General features: G+C 48.9%; 9 protein-coding genes across 9 annotated transcripts; 4 read left to right on the top strand and 5 right to left on the bottom strand.

The window, feature by feature from the left end:
• Positions 1-394: 394 nt before the first annotated feature.
• EDB91DRAFT_1171529 (uncharacterized protein) lies at positions 395-2,362 on the top strand. Its single transcript, XM_041320221.1, has 13 exons — positions 395-677; positions 732-741; positions 801-820; positions 870-902; positions 947-1,135; positions 1,185-1,302; positions 1,359-1,435; positions 1,497-1,551; positions 1,598-1,672; positions 1,724-1,834; positions 1,882-1,922; positions 1,973-1,998; positions 2,046-2,362. The coding sequence occupies exons 1-13, from the start codon at positions 633-635 to the stop codon at positions 2,227-2,229; spliced, it is 984 nt and encodes a 327-aa protein (XP_041170321.1). The 5' UTR covers positions 395-632; the 3' UTR covers positions 2,230-2,362.
• Positions 2,363-2,368: 6 nt separating this feature from the next.
• EDB91DRAFT_144727 (P-loop containing nucleoside triphosphate hydrolase protein) lies at positions 2,369-3,865 on the bottom strand. Its single transcript, XM_041326222.1, has 4 exons — positions 3,856-3,865; positions 3,731-3,805; positions 2,890-3,680; positions 2,369-2,839 (listed from the first exon to the last, which is right to left on the bottom strand). The coding sequence occupies exons 3-4, from the start codon at positions 3,671-3,673 to the stop codon at positions 2,769-2,771; spliced, it is 855 nt and encodes a 284-aa protein (XP_041170320.1). The 5' UTR covers positions 3,674-3,680; positions 3,731-3,805; positions 3,856-3,865; the 3' UTR covers positions 2,369-2,768.
• A 97-nt stretch (positions 3,866-3,962) lies between these two features.
• EDB91DRAFT_144722 (ERV/ALR sulfhydryl oxidase domain-containing protein) lies at positions 3,963-5,014 on the bottom strand. Its single transcript, XM_041326221.1, has 3 exons — positions 4,911-5,014; positions 4,205-4,838; positions 3,963-4,125 (listed from the first exon to the last, which is right to left on the bottom strand). The coding sequence occupies exon 2, from the start codon at positions 4,822-4,824 to the stop codon at positions 4,231-4,233; it is 594 nt and encodes a 197-aa protein (XP_041170319.1). The 5' UTR covers positions 4,825-4,838; positions 4,911-5,014; the 3' UTR covers positions 3,963-4,125; positions 4,205-4,230.
• Positions 5,015-5,106: 92 nt separating this feature from the next.
• On the top strand, positions 5,107-7,482 carry EDB91DRAFT_1171520 (amino acid permease-domain-containing protein). Its single transcript, XM_041320220.1, has 10 exons — positions 5,107-5,224; positions 5,262-5,478; positions 5,528-5,752; positions 5,806-5,991; positions 6,039-6,165; positions 6,186-6,232; positions 6,283-6,363; positions 6,414-6,691; positions 6,741-6,948; positions 7,002-7,482. The coding sequence occupies exons 1-10, from the start codon at positions 5,138-5,140 to the stop codon at positions 7,361-7,363; spliced, it is 1,818 nt and encodes a 605-aa protein (XP_041170318.1). The 5' UTR covers positions 5,107-5,137; the 3' UTR covers positions 7,364-7,482.
• An 849-nt stretch (positions 7,483-8,331) lies between these two features.
• Positions 8,332-9,935, bottom strand: EDB91DRAFT_1209486 (glycosyltransferase family 76 protein). Its single transcript, XM_041320748.1, has 2 exons — positions 9,277-9,935; positions 8,332-9,224 (listed from the first exon to the last, which is right to left on the bottom strand). Exons 1-2 carry the CDS (start codon positions 9,928-9,930, stop codon positions 8,616-8,618), a joined length of 1,263 nt encoding a protein of 420 aa, XP_041170317.1. The 5' UTR covers positions 9,931-9,935; the 3' UTR covers positions 8,332-8,615.
• A 58-nt stretch (positions 9,936-9,993) lies between these two features.
• EDB91DRAFT_1229994 (integral peroxisomal membrane peroxin-domain-containing protein) lies at positions 9,994-11,985 on the top strand (the record flags this gene model as incomplete). The annotated part of the gene is made up of 3 exons (XM_041321046.1): positions 9,994-10,133; positions 10,186-10,571; positions 10,630-11,985. The coding sequence occupies exons 2-3, from the start codon at positions 10,273-10,275 to the stop codon at positions 11,981-11,983; spliced, it is 1,653 nt and encodes a 550-aa protein (XP_041170316.1). The 5' UTR covers positions 9,994-10,133; positions 10,186-10,272.
• Positions 11,986-13,352, bottom strand: EDB91DRAFT_1171512 (WD40-repeat-containing domain protein). The gene is made up of 6 exons (XM_041320219.1): positions 13,118-13,352; positions 12,903-13,057; positions 12,807-12,843; positions 12,597-12,754; positions 12,319-12,542; positions 11,986-12,266 (listed from the first exon to the last, which is right to left on the bottom strand). Exons 1-6 carry the CDS (start codon positions 13,333-13,335, stop codon positions 12,126-12,128), a joined length of 933 nt encoding a protein of 310 aa, XP_041170315.1. The 5' UTR covers positions 13,336-13,352; the 3' UTR covers positions 11,986-12,125.
• Positions 13,353-13,473: 121 nt separating this feature from the next.
• EDB91DRAFT_1331223 (uncharacterized protein) lies at positions 13,474-15,352 on the top strand (the record flags this gene model as incomplete). The annotated part of the gene is made up of 4 exons (XM_041325382.1): positions 13,474-13,724; positions 13,807-13,993; positions 14,046-15,304; positions 15,332-15,352. Exons 1-4 carry the CDS (start codon positions 13,509-13,511, stop codon positions 15,350-15,352), a joined length of 1,683 nt encoding a protein of 560 aa, XP_041170314.1. The 5' UTR covers positions 13,474-13,508.
• Positions 15,353-15,518: 166 nt separating this feature from the next.
• On the bottom strand, positions 15,519-16,825 carry EDB91DRAFT_1171505 (uncharacterized protein). The gene is made up of 9 exons (XM_041320218.1): positions 16,767-16,825; positions 16,622-16,711; positions 16,549-16,571; positions 16,455-16,488; positions 16,322-16,391; positions 16,215-16,265; positions 16,087-16,159; positions 15,977-16,034; positions 15,519-15,922 (listed from the first exon to the last, which is right to left on the bottom strand). Exons 1-9 carry the CDS (start codon positions 16,802-16,804, stop codon positions 15,721-15,723), a joined length of 639 nt encoding a protein of 212 aa, XP_041170313.1. The 5' UTR covers positions 16,805-16,825; the 3' UTR covers positions 15,519-15,720.
• Positions 16,826-17,666: the final 841 nt, after the last annotated feature.

Raw genomic sequence — 17,666 nt, 5'->3', positions numbered from 1 at the left:
ATGAGCAAGATATAAATAAGCCTAATGTGTCAAGTAAGGTCACTCGGTTTGTCCCGCCAGGGTCGGCGATCGCCGTGCTATCAGCCCCAAGTCAGGCCATCAGCAAATGCGACTTTGTTCGAAAGCACTCACAAAACGCTCGTGTGTATATTATTTTTGGTTTAGTTCAAGTTTGCGTTCGTAAGCACACATTTTTGGTTATATGTTCAGCATCTCCACCAATCGTATGAGTGCGCTACTGAAGTCGTAAGCATTCATTTTAGTGGTTTTGCAGATGAACTTCATCTGAGAGAGGCCTCTCTTTACGTTGACAATTTGAAGCTTTTTTTAGCTTAAGCGAGCGCTCTCATTGGTGGAGAGGACTAGAAGTCCGAGACTATACCAAACAGGGATCGTTCAACGATCGTTTTTCGACGGGTCTAAACACTGATAGGCTCTCTCAGATGTAGTACCTAGCTTGGCGTGATTATAATTAAATCCTATGCTCTGATGACGGTTAACGGCTGTGGGGACAGTTACCACTTGAAGCGACTGGAAAGGGAAGCCGAATACTAATCCGCTTGATGGAAAGAAGGACCGACTGTCTTCCTTCTACCTGCGGCTAACCTCAGCCTGAAGTTGAACTCGATAATATGGCTGACTATTTTTCCGATTCAATTGGTCTTCAAACTTCAGCAGTGCGTACTTCTCATTCCCCGTCTGAATCGCCTTATTTGCTCATTTGAATCCAGTATACTGCGGGTAGACGTCTATACTTGTCTCTTTTTTGTTTTATATAACTGACCGGATCCCCGTGACAGTTGCATCCATAGCAGCTTTAGTAAGGAGGAACAATTAGAAAGCGATCATAGTTAATTTGATCTTTCTAGCTTTTTGACTTCAGTATCACCTTCGACTCGGAGGTGAGTTGTTTCAACGGCCCTATGTAAAACTGACAAGATGCCAGGTTCGTTTGACATGGGGAAGAAAGTGGGGCATCACGAGGATAGCCTTTATCGTTTCTCGTTATTTGCCATTCGCAGGCCTTGCTATGACCGTATATTGTGAGCACTCACAGCATTTTGTCTACTCTTGCCCTTTACTCTTTACTGGGGTCCCCTGGATAGACTTGGTCGAGTCCACACATGGAGGAATTGTAAGCTCTTTGCGACACAACATTAAAAGTACTCATGACGATATTTCAGTCCAATCATGGGAAGTTCACTGCTGTATATGATGGTTGTGTATACAAATGCATCATTCAAACTCAAATGCTCAATCTTTTTCTAGTCATCCGTTGGTTGTGTATCGCTGCTGCTGGAGGTGAGTATCAACTCCAAGTCAAGTCGCTCCAATGACTTTTTTTACTAAAAAAACAGTCCTGCTCGTGGCAAGGGTCTACGTGATCTCAGGGTGTGAAAGGAGGTTCTTGGCTGCGGTATTGGTTTATGCCATGGTGACCATAGTCCTTCCTCAGCCATTTGCTTGTAACTCAAGAAGTTAACCATTTTTTTCAGGCCATCTCAGTGGCGGTGCTGATAATCTCATATATCGATGCAATTAAATCCGGAGGTCTGCATTATTTTACGGAATTTTTTCCGCTCACTCCATTTTTCAGATTCGACGCGCGGTGTATTTGAGGAACGACGTAACGCTAGCATTATTTATGGTTTGTTGATGTTCGGGGAGCTTGGTACGTAACGGTGCAATCAGATTCTGCTTAGCGACCTCTAACCTCTGCCAGCGCTAATGTCCCTGACGCTGTTCAAACGCTTCAAATCCTACCAACTGAAAGATAGTTTGCTGCTGATTACTCTATGTCAGGATGGCATAATTTACATGTTATGTATTATTTGTGAGGTTTAAAGGCTCTTTTCAGGCACGCGGTCTTACTTTTTGCAGTGGTCTCGATGGCTAATTGCGTCACCATTGCCGTACTACCTGTGAGCGGGTTGTTTCAATTCGCAATATAAGCTTCTGATCACTTGACCAGTCATCCTACACCGCACTTCTTGCTGGGTAAATCGTGCTGTTGCTTACCCGTGTCTAAAGCTGAGTCAGAGAAGCCCACAGTTAGTCGTGCATAGTGTTCTCGCCTCACGTATCCTGTTCAATCTACGAGCAATGTCCGACTTGCAGGATGTTGGTACAGGCGAGCCGGTTGTCTCAGTAGTGGGTTTTTCTCGACCTATGGTGTTTCAAACCCCATCTTGTGTTGATCATGCACAGCCCTGGGATCTTCCAAAGTGATAGTCCAATGTCTACAGCATCTTGTATTATTTAAATCCCATATCCTGGTGGGGCAGCAACTACCTACAGTGTGTGCAATAATTTAATAGTTCATCCACGCAATGTAAATGGTGGATTGATCATTGCTCTGGAACCATGCCGCGTTGAGGGCTTAAACGTTTAAGTTGGATCGGAGAGCAATGATGTCTACGATCTCAGTAATACCCTCTGTCACCAACACACTCGTAATCCAGTCAGGGTGCCACGCCGACGAAGCCAAACCATTGATACCGGAGTTGCGTGTTATTGCACTGTTCTACTAGCATGTAAGAGGGAAGCATATGGTGTGGCTGAAGTGTCATTAACGATCAACATCCTTTTAGTACATATATATATATATGTTCTTGATACCACTAGGGCTGATCGACGGTCGGCAACGGCATCAGTTGTCTGGGTGAGAAGGCAGAGAGGTGTTATCCACAACAGAATGTAATTGAGATCTAGAGCTGAACAAAAGACGCTCAAGCTTGGGTTCAACAGGGTCGTCAGACGACTGATGCTTACCTCAACCTGGCATCTGGTACTTGTTCTTCTCGAGTGCTGTGCTTCGACAACGGCAAGCGAGTTACAGCTGCGATCACCAATTAGTCAATGAGACACTGTAGGACACCGACAACGAACATTTACCGCGTGCATAGGGTGCTCGATAAAGCCGACTTGACGGCGACTCGAGGTTTAGGGCTGCAACCAATTGCTCCGCCACCTCCTGCTTCATCTTGCAACGCCGTGTGAGGACCGTAGGTAGTTGATTTCGTTTGAGAGATTGGTTTGTCCCGACGATTTTTTTGGCTCGCCGCCACAGCTGTTGCACTGTGGATCTAGAATTCGGTGCTGCGTCGCAACATTTCACTAGCAGTTTCCTGATCGCCTCCTGTGATTTGGCGTCCACAGCTGGACTATCAGGCCCAGGAGTGATAGCTATGTTGGCGCAGATGTAGTCGACGCAAGCGATCTTGTGTGTATCAAAAATTGACTTGTAGCCTTCTGTATTGTTGCTTATCTGGCCGCCACGGTTTGTAACGACAAGAGCAACTGGAACTTCTTCGTCACAAAACACCTCATGGAGCAACCTGTAGTTGCCCTTCATCTTCTGGATCTCGTCGTCGCGTACGCAATAAAGGACTAGATCAATGCCACCTCTTGTGCTCAAGGCATGGATCGCGCCATATGTATCAGCGATGGCCTCCGCGTACACGCCTAAATCCAGCTCAGGTTCGAGAAAACCGATGGTATCGAAGACCTGGAAAGGATGACCATCGACTGAAATTGGATACTCAGCCCAGTGTTTAGTGCAGTGTTGGAGGTCGTCTCCTGGAGACGTAGGTGCCAGGCTTTGTCCAGCGATCATGTTCACGAGCGAGCTTTTTCCACATCCAGTTTGGCCAACGACAAGTACGTTAAACATGGTGCATCTATTATATCATGAGCACTCAAGATGGCGTGCTATGCTTAAGACACGCACCAATATATGGACGGCCCTCTTGTTTTCGATTTGGCAATACCAACGTTTGTACTTGGCTCAAGTTGCTGAACTAAGCTGGCGACAGTCAAATAATGTTGAAAAAATCAGTAACGAATGCGACATACCAACGCTCTCAAATCTTGTAAGACGGAGGGCAGCCAGTAAAGATCGGGTTTATTTGAAGGTTAAACGAACACTCAACAACCCGCATCCACACGTTGCTTCCTCATGCAGTGCGTGAGGTCTACGCGTGTTCATAAGATCAAGTTCCCCATCGCCCACGGCGTGCATGATATACCATTTATGTCGGTGCGGCTGTGTAACGGCTTTGAAACACATGAGTACTGCCTAGCCGCCTTGTCGAGTAGTGATCTTTCAAGGGAACAATCGAATTTCTTTTTTCCACGAGTGGTATTATTGGGAGTCCAGACTTCTTTACGTGTTTCCTGATGAGTGATTAATCTGTAAACCCACCTCCGCGAACACGCTGCAGCTGGAGCTTAGTCGCAGCTGCCGTCAGGTGGACCGTCCTTCCACCTCTCATCAACCTTTGCACAATCAAACATTTCTTTGCCCAGCTTCCCGTTCACCTCGTTATGTCGCTCACAGAACCACCTGCTCAACCTCTCCCGATTGCTCACGTCTGGGGGATGTTCCTTTATTTTATCGCCAAAGTCTGCCGCGCAGTGAGTGCATGGATACAGGACGGGCATCGCGTGAATGAGATTGAGCATATTTGCACGTTGGTGGGGAGTGGGCCGTGCCGGGTAGTATGCCGCCGCCGCATGCAAAAATGACCACGTCGCACGTCCAAGGGCTTCGACATCTGGCGGGCAGTGTGGAGGCAGTGTTGCATTTTCTGGCTTGGAATTGGGGGGTTGGAAGCCTGTTCCGGATGCGAAAGCAGCCATCATTGCTGCAGTGGACTTCTTGCTCGAACTAGCAGTGCCTGAAGCGGTGGGCCTCCAATTACGAAACGCAGTACATATTTTGCAGGGTTTTCCATCCGGACCAAGCACCATACCTGGCGGTAATGAAGGCTTGGGTGTCGTTGGGTCTGGTAATACCGGGCGTTCAGATGATTGATCCCCCATCGGAACAAGATACGCTGCATATGCATGGTTGTACATGAGGTTGTAAGCATCAACCACGTTACTCTTAAAAAACGTGCTGGTATTACCTTAAAAACGCTGGACGATATTGGCCCAGGGTAAGGGGAGCAGTTTCGAACTTGTTGAACTATCAGCCGTAACGCGTCGTACAAGCATATGTAGGTCCAACAGGGTCCAACACAAAAATCCAATGTTTATGATTCACGTGACCTGATTACACACCAGAAGGTGACGTCTGAGTTCCGACTGCACCTTCCGCTCCATCGTCTGAAGCATTGAGCGTCCTGGACAGTCTATGAATACTAGTCATTCAGCCTCTCGCTCTTCCTCGCGGACCAAGTCCTCGAAGAGTCTCAGGCACCATTCTGGACACGAGCAGCATGTCAATATCAATGATGCGGAAGAGCCATTCCACTCAGCCGGTGCGCGGGGGTCTACATCGTGGCCTATCTGCCCGCCAAGTACAAATGATCGCAATAGCTGGTACGATTGGAACTGGACTCTTCCTAGGAACTGGAAGATCTCTTGCCCAAGGTGGTCCTGCGAGCATGTTGATTTGCTATGGCATAGTGGGATTCATTGTATATGTCACGCTGTTGCTACTGGGAGAGATGGCTACACAGTACCCAGTGGCCGGTAAGTGACTTCTTTTTCATATTTCTGCACTGCGCTTACCATTTCCAAGGGTCCTTTAACGCCTATGCGACGCGCTTTTTCTCGCCATCCTATGGTTTCGCGCTGTCATGGAACTATTGGTTCAATGATGCAGTGTCTGTCGCCTCTGATCTTACTGCTGCGCAGCTGGTGTTACAATACTGGACAACATCCAATCCTTGGGTAGTCAGCCTTCTCTTTTGGGTGTTTCTTGTATCGATCAATTCCTTCCATGTCAAGGCTTATGGAGAATTGGGTTAGACTTAGGCCTGCTCCTCTTTCAAAAATGTGACTAACGCTGTGCCGCAGAATATTGGCTTTCATTCCTGAAGGTTGCCACTATTGTGGTTTTCATCATCGTTGGCATACTGGTCAATGTCGGCGTTAACCAGTCGCATACTTACATCGGAACCCACAACTGGCATATTCCTGGCGCTCCATTTGTTGGTGGCTTTGGTGGTTTCGCCAAGGTTTTCGTGACAGCTAGTTTCGCATGTGAGTCATATTGTAAATGAGCTTCTGATCACCTTATCCGTCTGCAGACGGTGGAACAGAAAGTCTAGGTATCACCGCAGGAGAGACGGAGAACCCCTCGCGAAACATGCCAAAGGTTGTTAAGTTTGTGTTCTGGAGGCAAGCGAAATATTCCCATTTCTATACGCTATTGATGTGCGAGCGATGATGATTAGGATTCTGTTGTTTTATGTTATAAGCATCCTGCTTATTGGCCTGAATGGTGGGGCTGCTTTTCCTCAATATTGCCACACACCTGACTGTTTTTATTAGTGCCATGGGATTACCCAAATTTATCGAATAAAACGACCACTACATCCCCTTTTACGATTGTATTTACTCAAGCTGGTTCAAGTGAGTTTATCTTCCTCGCCCTTCTTCCTTTCTAATGTCGTTTCAAATAGCTGTAGCTGCATCATTTATGAACACTGTCATCCTTACCTCTGTATTATCTGCCGGTAACCACGCCCTTTTTGCGGGCACAAGAGTTCTGTATGGCCTATCTGTTGTTAATCCCAACCCGCACGCACCGCGTATATTTTCTCGAACCACTCAAGGAGGCGTTCCCCTGTTCGCACTGCTTGCAACAAGTAGCGTTAGCGTACTCTGTTTAGGCAGCAGTTATATCGGCAGCGGCCGGCTGTGGGGATGGCTGCAAACCATTGTTGGGGTTTCAAACCAGGTTTGCGATATATACAATGAGCCGTGATTTCGGGCTAATGTAATTCCAGATTGCCTGGTTATCAATCGGATTGGCCAGTTGGAGATTCAGGAAAGCCTGGATCAGACAGGGTCGATCTGTAGACGAAATGAAGTTTCGAGCATCCTGGACCTGGCCATGGGGTCCTTATTTTGTTGTATGTGTATTAATTTTGCTAGCTACTTCTCCCCTAACCCATGCGACTTCCCAGATTATCACAGTGATCGCCCTCATTTTGAGTGCGTGCTTTGTTTATTATATCACTGCCTTTGCATACTGACGAGTTGAACAGTCCAAGGATGGTCCTCCGTATTCCCCACATTCTCACCAGTAGATTTTGTCTCCTACTACATCGAGATACCCATCATGGTTATCATGTGCCTTTCCTGGGTCATTGTTAAGAACACTTTCGTAGACTCTATACCAGCTCCAGGCAACGCCTCCCCGGATCCCCCTAATGAGACGACCTCTCTGATACCCCATGACGCTGGAGCTCCGAAACCCCATCACAGGTGGACGTTCGACATTGTGGATATTCAAGAGATCAATTTGTATAGCGACGAGTATGCTGATGAACCCTTGGTTGAAGCGAATGATGAAACAAGGGTGAAGAGGTTCCGGTTTTTCTGGAGGTTGTATTATATGCTGGCTTAGGTCTCGCGTGTATCATTTACATTGCGTATACCATCTCCAGCACATACTATATTCCATAGTTGCATTTACCTGACATATTATCTTACGATGTATAAGAAGTTCATGTGTGTGATACGTCCTGATATGTCGGAATACACACGGAAAGAACATCGGCCGCGAGACTGCTCTGGACACACGCGTGGAGACTAGCTTCTCCTTCTGTGGCGAAACGGACCCGCGCACGATCTTCGTATGTATGGAGAATTAAACCAGTGTGCGGCGGCGCGTCGCATCTTCGTCTGCTGAGCGCCATCCCAGCCGTTGGGGTGATTCAAGACGAATTTGATGCTGGTTTCGACGTGGTGCAACAAGGTCTGGCCGATGACATGCGCGTCTATGATAAACTCTCCGTGCAGCGGAAGAGATAAGCAAAGAAGTCTCCAAAAACATCGACGGGAGTTTTATGGCGTGGCAGCACCCGAAGGCGAAGCTTGAAACTGATAGGAGTGTTAAATTTTGATCAATGATTTCACACAGGAAGGAATGGGCACATTCAGTTCCGTTGTGATCCATTCCTCGTCTTCGACCTGATTGATTGTAAAGGCATTGTCGGTTTAGATCGACGTATAAGCAGATGTGTACTACATGGTGATCATATCGTGACAACGTACTCTGAGAGCCGCGATACGAGATGTTAGGGAGTACACAACCCGACAGTGATATGCGCCCAACAAGCTATATCGGGTTGAGTTGAGCAGTTTTTGTGATGTTGAGCTGAAAGTCGATCGACGCGTGAGTTGTACTTGGCTGAAAAATCCGGATGTCATAGAGATAACGTGAATTTAAAAAGCTACGATGAGTTCTTCCGACAGCGGATTCGAGCTGGCATTGATCTAGGCCTTGCTTCAAAATCTTAGGTGGCAATCTGCTGGCATTGCAGATATCATCTGTTCGAAGTTCTGCCTACATCGCCATGAATAACAATACTCAGCACATAAAATCAAGCTATCTTCCTACTTCCCTTTCGGATTTATTTGATCCCATATCACATCCCCACAAACAATGCGTTTCTCCTTTGTCCTCGCCGTTGTTGCTGCTTTGACAGCACGCTAAATGATCTGGAGTTGATGTCAGACGTCAAGTATGTAGCGACAACCAACGACAAAGCATGCTGCTGTGTTGGGGCAAATTACCGTCTCGACTCTCGGTGGCAAATAGGCATCTATTGTACTACGCACCCCAAGTACTTAGGAATTTCGTCGTACTATCGGATTTAAGCAGGCGGGAGAAAAACTGCCCAGAGCACACAGCTCAACGCGCCCCACAGAACACTCCATGTGACCCATGCTTTTCCCCACTTTGGAAGGTCGAGCATGAGGCGAGCAGCAGCCCAGTACGTGATTGGAAGAGACGGGAGAAGCCTGAGTGATATCTGAACATGAGCGTTGAACGTCAAGATCGACGTGAGCGCCAAGGCGTGGAGCACGTGGGGCAGGAGGGATGGAGAGAGGAATGAAGAGTCCAGCTGAGGAGGGGGGACGTTGTTGGTTTTTGACCGGATCTGAGGTATGATGTGGGGAATAATTGCAGGCAAATTCGAGAGATAAAACCAGCAGAACACGAAAATATGAAGCACGGCAGGAAGCGCGAAAATAAAGTTTGGTATGTTGGAGACTGTCCAATATCGCAAGAAGCCAACGTTCCAGTATTTGGACTGCACGTGGGAGTATATCGAAGGAATCATACTGGTTGCGCACCAATCTGGGATACGCGTTGTTGATGGCGTGCAGAATACAAGATATGCGATAATATTGTGATGGATAAAGGGAATCAGCGGCAACGCAGTCAATAAAACGCATTTAAGCAGACGCGTATGAGTAAGCTGGCAGAATCACATTAGTTCATATGTCATAACGCGGGATGCATAAGCTTACCAGATCCTTTCGCCCTGTCAAAAAGGGCGTGATCAGCATGCCCCAGAGTATGAATCCGGACAGAAATATTCCATTGGACCTGAACATGCTTGCTAAAGCAAAGCATATAGATGCTGCGATCCACTGAGAACGAGCACACGCCAGCATGCCCCGATACGAGAAATATGTGAAGAACGGTTCGTTGTAGGACGCCAATCTAAGCGCAGCAGGACTACTCGAGAAGACGGAGAGCGCGGTGGACAAAAACGCCAGGGAAGGTGAGTGGAGATGATGCAATGATAGGTGATAGAGTACTTGTGTCGAGTCGCAAAGTACGGCCATACATGCCCCACCTCGAAGAAGCGTCGCCCAATCGTTCGAACCAAAACCTGCCAGGGCCTGTAGGTGGGCCGAAACGCGCATCAATAGTGGCAGTCCATTGAAGAAAGCCCACTCGTATTCATACACGTATCCTTCTTTTGCAATGTGTGCGAAGTGAAACGCGTCCCAACGAAGGAGAACCGAGTCCCAAGAACGGGATGTCCCAATGTCTGGTGATGCATCGAACAGTGGAAGCAAGTATGCAGAGATCGAGACTAACGTCCAGACTGCAAGTCGCGCTACCACAGAAAGAAACAGTAAAGTTCGAACATGCTTCGTCGTCGTCGATTGCATTTGGGAGGGCTATTTGTCACTATTTGCGTTTTAGTTATTTTGTGCAAAACTTATGTAATTCCATCCACTTTAGATGCACTTCTGCACGTCAATACGCATGCCAAGGTCGCATGACCTGCTGGCTGCTTGCAAGCCGAACGCCGGGTTCCGTTTCCACCTGATTCCCTTGAGCGTCTGTGCAGCTGTGAACTCTGCGGTTCTTCGTATGTTGCTAATATCCGTCCGACAAGTCTTCTGACTGACAAGTATAAACAGGATATAAGTAAACGTGCTTTCTCACCGAAAGCACTATTATTGCGCCAGTGGTCGCGGCTGTCGTGTGAAGTATTCGCCTATTAATTGATGTCGCCCAAGCCCAAGGACTTCAAACTAAAGCCCAAGATACTACAGATGCCCATGGCGGCATCTGTGAGCTCAGGGACTACCACGAGCCCCGTCGTGCAGTCACCTCCTCCAACTCTCATTGAGTTTGTGACCACCGTTCCGACACCCCTCGCTTCAGAGCTAGTTGCCCTAGCCCCATATATCCAGGCCATAAGACACTTGGCACAGATTATCAGCTGGGAGTCTTCATGGGAGGAAAGCTGGCTTGCTCTGGCCGTATGGTGGGCGTTCTGCCTGCTCTCTGAGCCGACGTTGAGGTATGCCTGTTCCAATATCTACACCTTCTAGCTGATTAAAATACCTGCCATTCACCAGATTCTTCTTACCACTTGCAGTTGCATTCGTGTTCACTGTGAGACGGTGGACATCATCCACTGGCACCTCTTCGGCAATCTCACCACCGGTAACCGACAGCGCGCTTCACGCCCTCGTATCTGATTTAACGACCATTCACGCCCTGCTTCCTGTATCACCTGTCATTGCGTCTCCCCTCCCTCCCTCCCTTCTCGTTCTCCGAGTACTCGCGTTCACCTATCTACCATACCTCATCCTCACATCCTTTGTTGGTCTCCGTGTGTGCATCGCGATATGCGGCACCCTGTTCATGATCCACAGGGCGCATTGGGCCAGACATGTTCGAGCATCCATTACGCGCAGCGCACATGTCCGATGGGCATTTTACCGGTTATACTCATTTGTCTCGGGGGTGCCGCTTCCACCACCCGCATCGCCCTCTCCTTTGGAAGCTTCTACTAAGATACGCCCGGCATCCGTATTAGCGGATGACACCCCCAAGCCTTCCCCGCCTCTCCGCTTCTTGTTTACAGTCTACGAGAATCAGCGGTGGTGGATGGCTCTTGATTGGACAGCCGCCCTACTTCCTAATGAGCGCCCATCATGGTGCAGCTCATCTCTCACTCCATTACCGCCACCCTCAGCCTTCCCTCTTCCTGCCTCTACAACAGCATACGTAGCTGTCGGAAAGAATGGTCGTGCGAAACGTGTAGCACGGTGGACATGGGAAGAGCCCGAATGGCGCGTTGTCGTGCGTAAAGAAGGCCAGGAGGGTGTCTGGCGTGTGGAGAAGACACCTCCAAAGGATAAAGACGGACCTGATGAAAGTACCGGGACTGCAGCACGGATGCTACGCGCCGCACGTGGTCGAGACAATGTGATCTCAAGCTCAAGTGGTCCTGCAGAGTCGCCCGAACGAATTGGCGAACAACATTCCAGCGACCCGTTCCTCGACCCCGCCGCTGAAGATGAGGTCGTCACAGATCCCGAAGGTTGGCTGTACGGTGACAACAAATGGGAAGGTGCGAGCTCGAAAGGCGGAATGGGAAAGTACACGCGCTTTCGGCGATGGACCCGTATTGCTGTTCTCACTGAGATCATTGAACTTGTGGGTCCAGGCGAGTTGGGCGTTTTGCGCGACTCTTCGGAACTCGGCGGATATGGGACCGCCGCGAGCTCCATATTTGGCAGTGCTGGTACCCCGTCTATAAGTGGCATCTCGCCGACGTTGAGCTCGTTCTCGGATCTAGAATCTCAAAGTGCAATCACAGCACCAGAGCCGCCGAAAGATGGGAAGGACGGGAAGGATGCAGGCAGCACAAGGAATATGCTGAGACAGCGACTGAAGGCTGTTGTAGAAGGATCGTCACACTGATGATGACCTTTGTAATATTATTTTTCTTCTTACAGAATGGATACATCTATTAGCACTTTGTTCCACTAATGACATACTGCGTTTCACGATATATACCCTACACTCAAAAGGATGGTCATATTGCAGTTGTAATAAAGAAAGCCTAGCTCGAGTGTCGCCAGACCTTCACAGTGCCATCTGCGCTACCGGTAATCATCTCCCCAGCATCTACCGGGTGATGTTCTGTCCAAGTGATCACCTTATCATGAACTTTTGGCGGAGGGTTGGGTTGCAAGACTGTAGCCTAAAATGAATGTAAGCACGGTAATGATATACGTGAACTTTGAAATGCTCACATCAACCAAGTCCCAAGCCCAAACAGTACCGTCTTCATCTCCACAGACAACTGTTGCTTCTTCATGTCCGAAGCATGCTCGGCAGCGATACGATGTGTGATTGTGGCCAGTGAAGGCATTCAGAAGCTTCCCGCTGGTCGTATCGAACAGCCTGACATGCGAATCAAGTGTGGATACGAGAAGCGTGGTTCCATCAGCAGAGGGAACGGCCGAGGTGACAGGCTCTGCGAGACACGAGGATTAACACCCTGTGTGCAATCAATATCCGCATTACTTACGCCCTATAAAGTCTGAACGCAGTTCGCCCTTACGGAGATCATACGTTCTGACATATCCGTCTACAGAGCCTGCAATTATCGTGGTTGCATCCACGTGTAAGGCCTGTACGGCGTCGCGAGCTTCTTCGAGTACCTGGATCGGCGCACGCGCTGGTGCCCTGCCGAGAACAGTTTGATGTCATCCCTACGCCCAAGCGGTTCCATGCTTACCGCAAATCCCATAATCTTACCGTGGAATCATACGAGCCTATGATAAAGTATGGTGAACTCTGCTATTCACACATCCAGTGAAGGGTATCATCTCACCACTCGCCAACACAGTCGCATCTGCATTAAGTTCCACAGCATTTACCTTACCCATATGTCCTGACAACCTACGTGTCGTCACACCCGCCGTCACATCCCACAGAAAGACAGAGCGGTCCCCTCCAGAAGACGCAAACTTTGTATTGTCATGACTCCTGCACGCGATCTTATTCGTCAACTTCAAGAGAGGCCAAGAAACAGCGAATATGACTGACACAGATATAGACAGGACCTCGTACCCATGGGCCTCAAACACCTTGATCTCGGTACCAAGGTCTGGATTCCAGAGGCGTATGGTGCGATCCTGTCCTCCACTTAGGACGTATTTTGCGCTTCCTTTTGCGTATCGAACGACATGGACGGGTCCTCGGTGGTTCGAGAGCGTTTTATGCAGCGTTCGAGCGAGTGCTTGAGGACCTCGTGAGGGGGCCATTAGTTGTTTTGGTTAACCTTGGGTTAAGCAGTTCGGAGTATACAATGAGCCAGTAACGGGAGACATGCCAAATATGGAAGTTTCTCGGAAAGTCGGCCCCTCCCGATCAATTGCGGGCCGCTGTAATGATTGGTGATACATATGCCTCTCCCATATTTCTCTCCCGTTCTGCCATGTCCAAGCACAGGCTATCCCCAGTGCCTCTGCCGCCCGCGAAGAGGCTGCATAATACTCGGCTATGGTCGCAGGAGCATCGTCTTATCGCAACATTTGACAATGCGCTCTATGATGAACTCATTCTGTTTATCTTCTCGTTCCTGAACTCTCGAGATCTCTGTGCCATGCAAGCGACGAACAGCAATTGTGCCAGGCTTTCGAGCGACAACCAGGTATATATTTGATTCAATTGGACAGCAAGAGAATGAATGTTGAACACACTCGGATCGCCCGCTGCTCCGGTTGTACTTGTAGCTCTGGAAAGCCTTGTTTGTCAGAGAGTATGGCAAAACACGGCTGAGGGGAGGCAAAGGGTTTTACGGTCGAACAGATGGAAGATCAGTTAAACCCCTTCCTTCGAGAGCTTCCGTATCCACGTCGTCAGCTGATGACGCTCTGGACTGGAAGTGGATGTATCGTATCAGCTCAAACTGGAAGAACGGTATGTGTTATAATCAATATTCTTCTGTTTCCACTATCCCATACCCGTCTAGGACGTTGTGCTATCGAGAACTTCACTAACGCCGAGGAGACACATCAGGCCGAAGCACCACTGGCCTTTCCTCGTCAGCACGTTATATTGGCAGGCGGATTCACCATATCGTCGACGGAGTCCGGTAGATCCTCACTGCTAGTACGAGACAACAATGGCGTATCGCGCACTCTGCTTTGCAGGTCTACTCTAGCTACTTCCACAGCAAACATATCTGCTGTAGCACTCGATCAATCTCCACCTTCCTTATCTTCCTCCCACGTCCTACGCCTGGCTGCTTTCCTGACAACTGGAGAATTCAGTATATTCGAACACGATCACTCTTCCATGTCCTTAACCACCTCTCCAAAGCAAACCTACGTCCCTTCGTCCCCTCACCGTGCTTCTCCAGTGACTCACGCAGCCTACAATCATCCGTTACTCGTCACGTTGTCGCACTCGTTTACGCTCATGATATACGACCTGAGCAATGATTGTATCACCCACACTCAAACACTCACGTCTTTCACCAGTCATCCGCCTACATCGCTCGTACTCTCTGCCATACCTTCGGCAGCATCTTACAAGCTTATAATGGCCTACGCTATCCCTGTTTATCCCTCTCACTGGAGCGTGGGTGCCACAGAACTCATCATATCTCCGTCGGGTGTTATACCTCGTAAACGAACATTCGTTCCATCCTCCAGCGAGTCATCACAACTAGGGCCTTTTGAAGTCAGCGTCACCAGGTCTGCCCGTGCTTTTGACGTCCCGCAAGGGTGGATAGACGAGCAGAAACTGCAGCTTATGCGTGATCAATGGGGCCGGAAAGTGAAACAAGTTGCAGATACACAAACGGACGGGAAATGGGTCGTTCTAGCCCCTGGAGACGTGACCGATGTCTCTCCAATATCTCAAGGGTCTTCAGAAGCTGGTACAGCACCCCAGCAGCCACATCTGCAGCCACCATACATCTCACCTCCGAGCCACTCGTCGAGCCATCTACAGTTATACCGTCTCCATGTGCCCCCGGTCTCGAGTTCGTCAGTCCATACACCGAGGTTGACGTTTGTCCGGACTCTGCATGGACCCTCGGGTTCCGTTTCTGCGCTCTCTCTTGCAGACGGTCGGTGTGTCAGTTTGAATACAAACGGGGCGATCTGGGTGTGGGACCTTGAAGGTGGAAATGGAACTGAGGTAGCTGGCCCTGTCGAGGGCAGCTTCGCAGGAACAATCAGTGCAAGTAAATATGGTACTATTGCATTTGACGAGCGAAGGATCGTCAGCGCTGGTGTACGAGGTATTGAGGAACGAAGATTTGATATCTAATTGAAGAAATGCGTATGTTCAGTCAGAGTTAATATGCAAATAGATATTCACAGTCGGGAGGAACGTCTTGTGGTGTCATCAGCGACAATTTATGCGGAGCATGGGATGCATCCATGAGCTGCTCGCGCGCCGTTAGGGGAAAGATTGTTGAATACTGTTCAAGCAAACGCAGTACTCCAAATATATAAACTATAAGATAAAGGCATCTATCAAAACCGTACAACTGTTGCGAACTATTACACGCGCGATGTTGCAACTGAGACAGGCTGTTTGTACTTCAAAATGAAGATGCTACGAAAACACGGAGAACGTTGAGATACCGAACTCAGACAACAGATATCTAAGCGCACCAATTTCGCATTCCTTCATTAAGACTTGGTGATCGAATAACGTCCCGTGGCTGGGTCTCGGCTGAGGTTCCAGATAGTGGACTCAGAAAGAGCGGAAAGATCCCGAGACCAGATCGCGGGAGTGTCGATGGCACCTCGCAAGATTTCAGTCTCTTGATAGTCCGAAGTGATGTAGAGGCGCAGGGTCGGAGTGAACTTTGCAGTCACGTTACTGCCGTCTCTGTATTTTGTACCGTGAGTTCCCTGCAGGCGAGATAGAAAGAAGATCACATACCCGACTTCGTGGAAGAAGAGCGCCGGCTTGGGCATCAAGTCTCCCGGGTTCATAAAGCCTGGATGTGAAATACTGAGGTGAAAGAAAAGGAGAAAATCGCAATCACAAACCGATTGCCATGTCCTGGACGGCCCCAGTCTTATTAACGGCCTGCAGGATGTCGGGGGTTCCCGCCGTAGGGGGCTACACGAGTTATGGGTCAGTTGTCGAGATGAAGATCTGCAAAAGCCAGACTTACAGAGAAATGGTAGACATCATTGACATCAGTCAGGGTGGTTTGTTCGCCGACCTGCATGATGGCTCGCGTTGGTGCTAAGAATCGAACAGTAGACAAGAGTCGCTCACGTTGATCTTGACACTAGTTTCAGCGTCAACGATGTTCCCAGCCACAACTTGCGGTATGGAGAACGCAAGCCTATGCGGTGAATAAGAGGCGTTCATGAGCATGATCTGGGTCCTTTCTCAGACATAGACTTACTGGCTCGTGTAGGTCGCGCGCATCCTGTACGGACCTAGGACGAGGGGTGATATGTAAGTTGCCAACTGGGCAGCAAAGATGTGGGAGCACCCACCCGCTTTTCCGAACTTGCTGACTCTGGAACGAAAAGGTTTGAAAGAATTGCAGGCGAAACCAAAGGCACTTACTTCCAAACTATCGGGAAGAAGTCTTGGTAGAGGCCTTTCATATCGCCATCGAAAGTGAGCAAAAGCGTGACCTCTTTGCCGAGATCATTGCTGCGAGACGGTCGGGTAAGAAGACAGCACATGTTGATGATGCAAAGACACTCACCACTGGAAAACCAAGTTTCTGACGAAGAGGTGTGACATTTTTTCAGATTGTAAAACAAAAAATGCAGTTGAGATGATTGAGAGTGTGGATTGAAGAGCTTCGAGTTCTGCAGTTGGAGACTCAGCAGGAGGTCTTTTATATGCATTGGACCGTGTAGGCCGTACCTTGGTTTGCGGTATAGCTAGCTTCTCCGTGTGGGCTTTCTCGTACCTTCGTGCCTCCGTACCTGCTCGCTTACCTTGGTTTACTATATCACCGCTCCTTCAATACTTCCGTACCAGTCGATTGACACCTAAGTATCATGCCTCCCCTTCGATATCCGCGCGCTGTCGCCTGGAACAGGCCGTAAGTGCTTCCCTGGTTTGCCATATAGCCAGGGACTCCGATTGATCCCCTTCGTCGGAAGTTTGTAGCTGCCGTTGGTAGCCCTTTGTGCCTGCCCTTCGGTTTCCCCTCGTACCCTCGCGCCGTATCGTACCCTGTCACAGTTGGTCCAGGGCTGTGAAAATGACTAAGAGTTGGGACGCTGGAGTTCCACCCGGCCAGACCCAAAATGATTCCGCCGTCCGGTTAAGTCGTTCCACTAAGTAATGGTTGTTGGGCTCGTGCCGTGCTGTTAAATCGCACCAGTATTAATATTACTAAGTACTTAGTTTGTCAGAGTTGTAAAAAGCACAAGGTGAAGTTTGTGGCTGAGCGCTGAATGACTGCTACTGGCAGGCCAGCACTTCAAGACTCGGAATGGTCTTCGAAACTCTACGAAAATACCTTTTTGGGGTGTGCGAAACGGCAATCATATGTAACGCTCACGCCCACTCCGATATTAACCCAGCTACCATAGACGTAGTCTGACATTATATATCTGCTCTACAGATGAGTTGGAGAATGCATTCATGCACC

Source organism: Suillus paluster, assembly GCF_016628075.1.
Source record: "Suillus paluster strain FC165 chromosome Unknown EDB91scaffold_138, whole genome shotgun sequence".
NCBI classification, from domain to species: Eukaryota; Fungi; Basidiomycota; class Agaricomycetes; order Boletales; family Suillaceae; genus Suillus; species Suillus paluster.
Note: the sequence above shows the minus strand (reverse complement) of the source record. Positions and strands in the feature narration are given on the sequence as shown.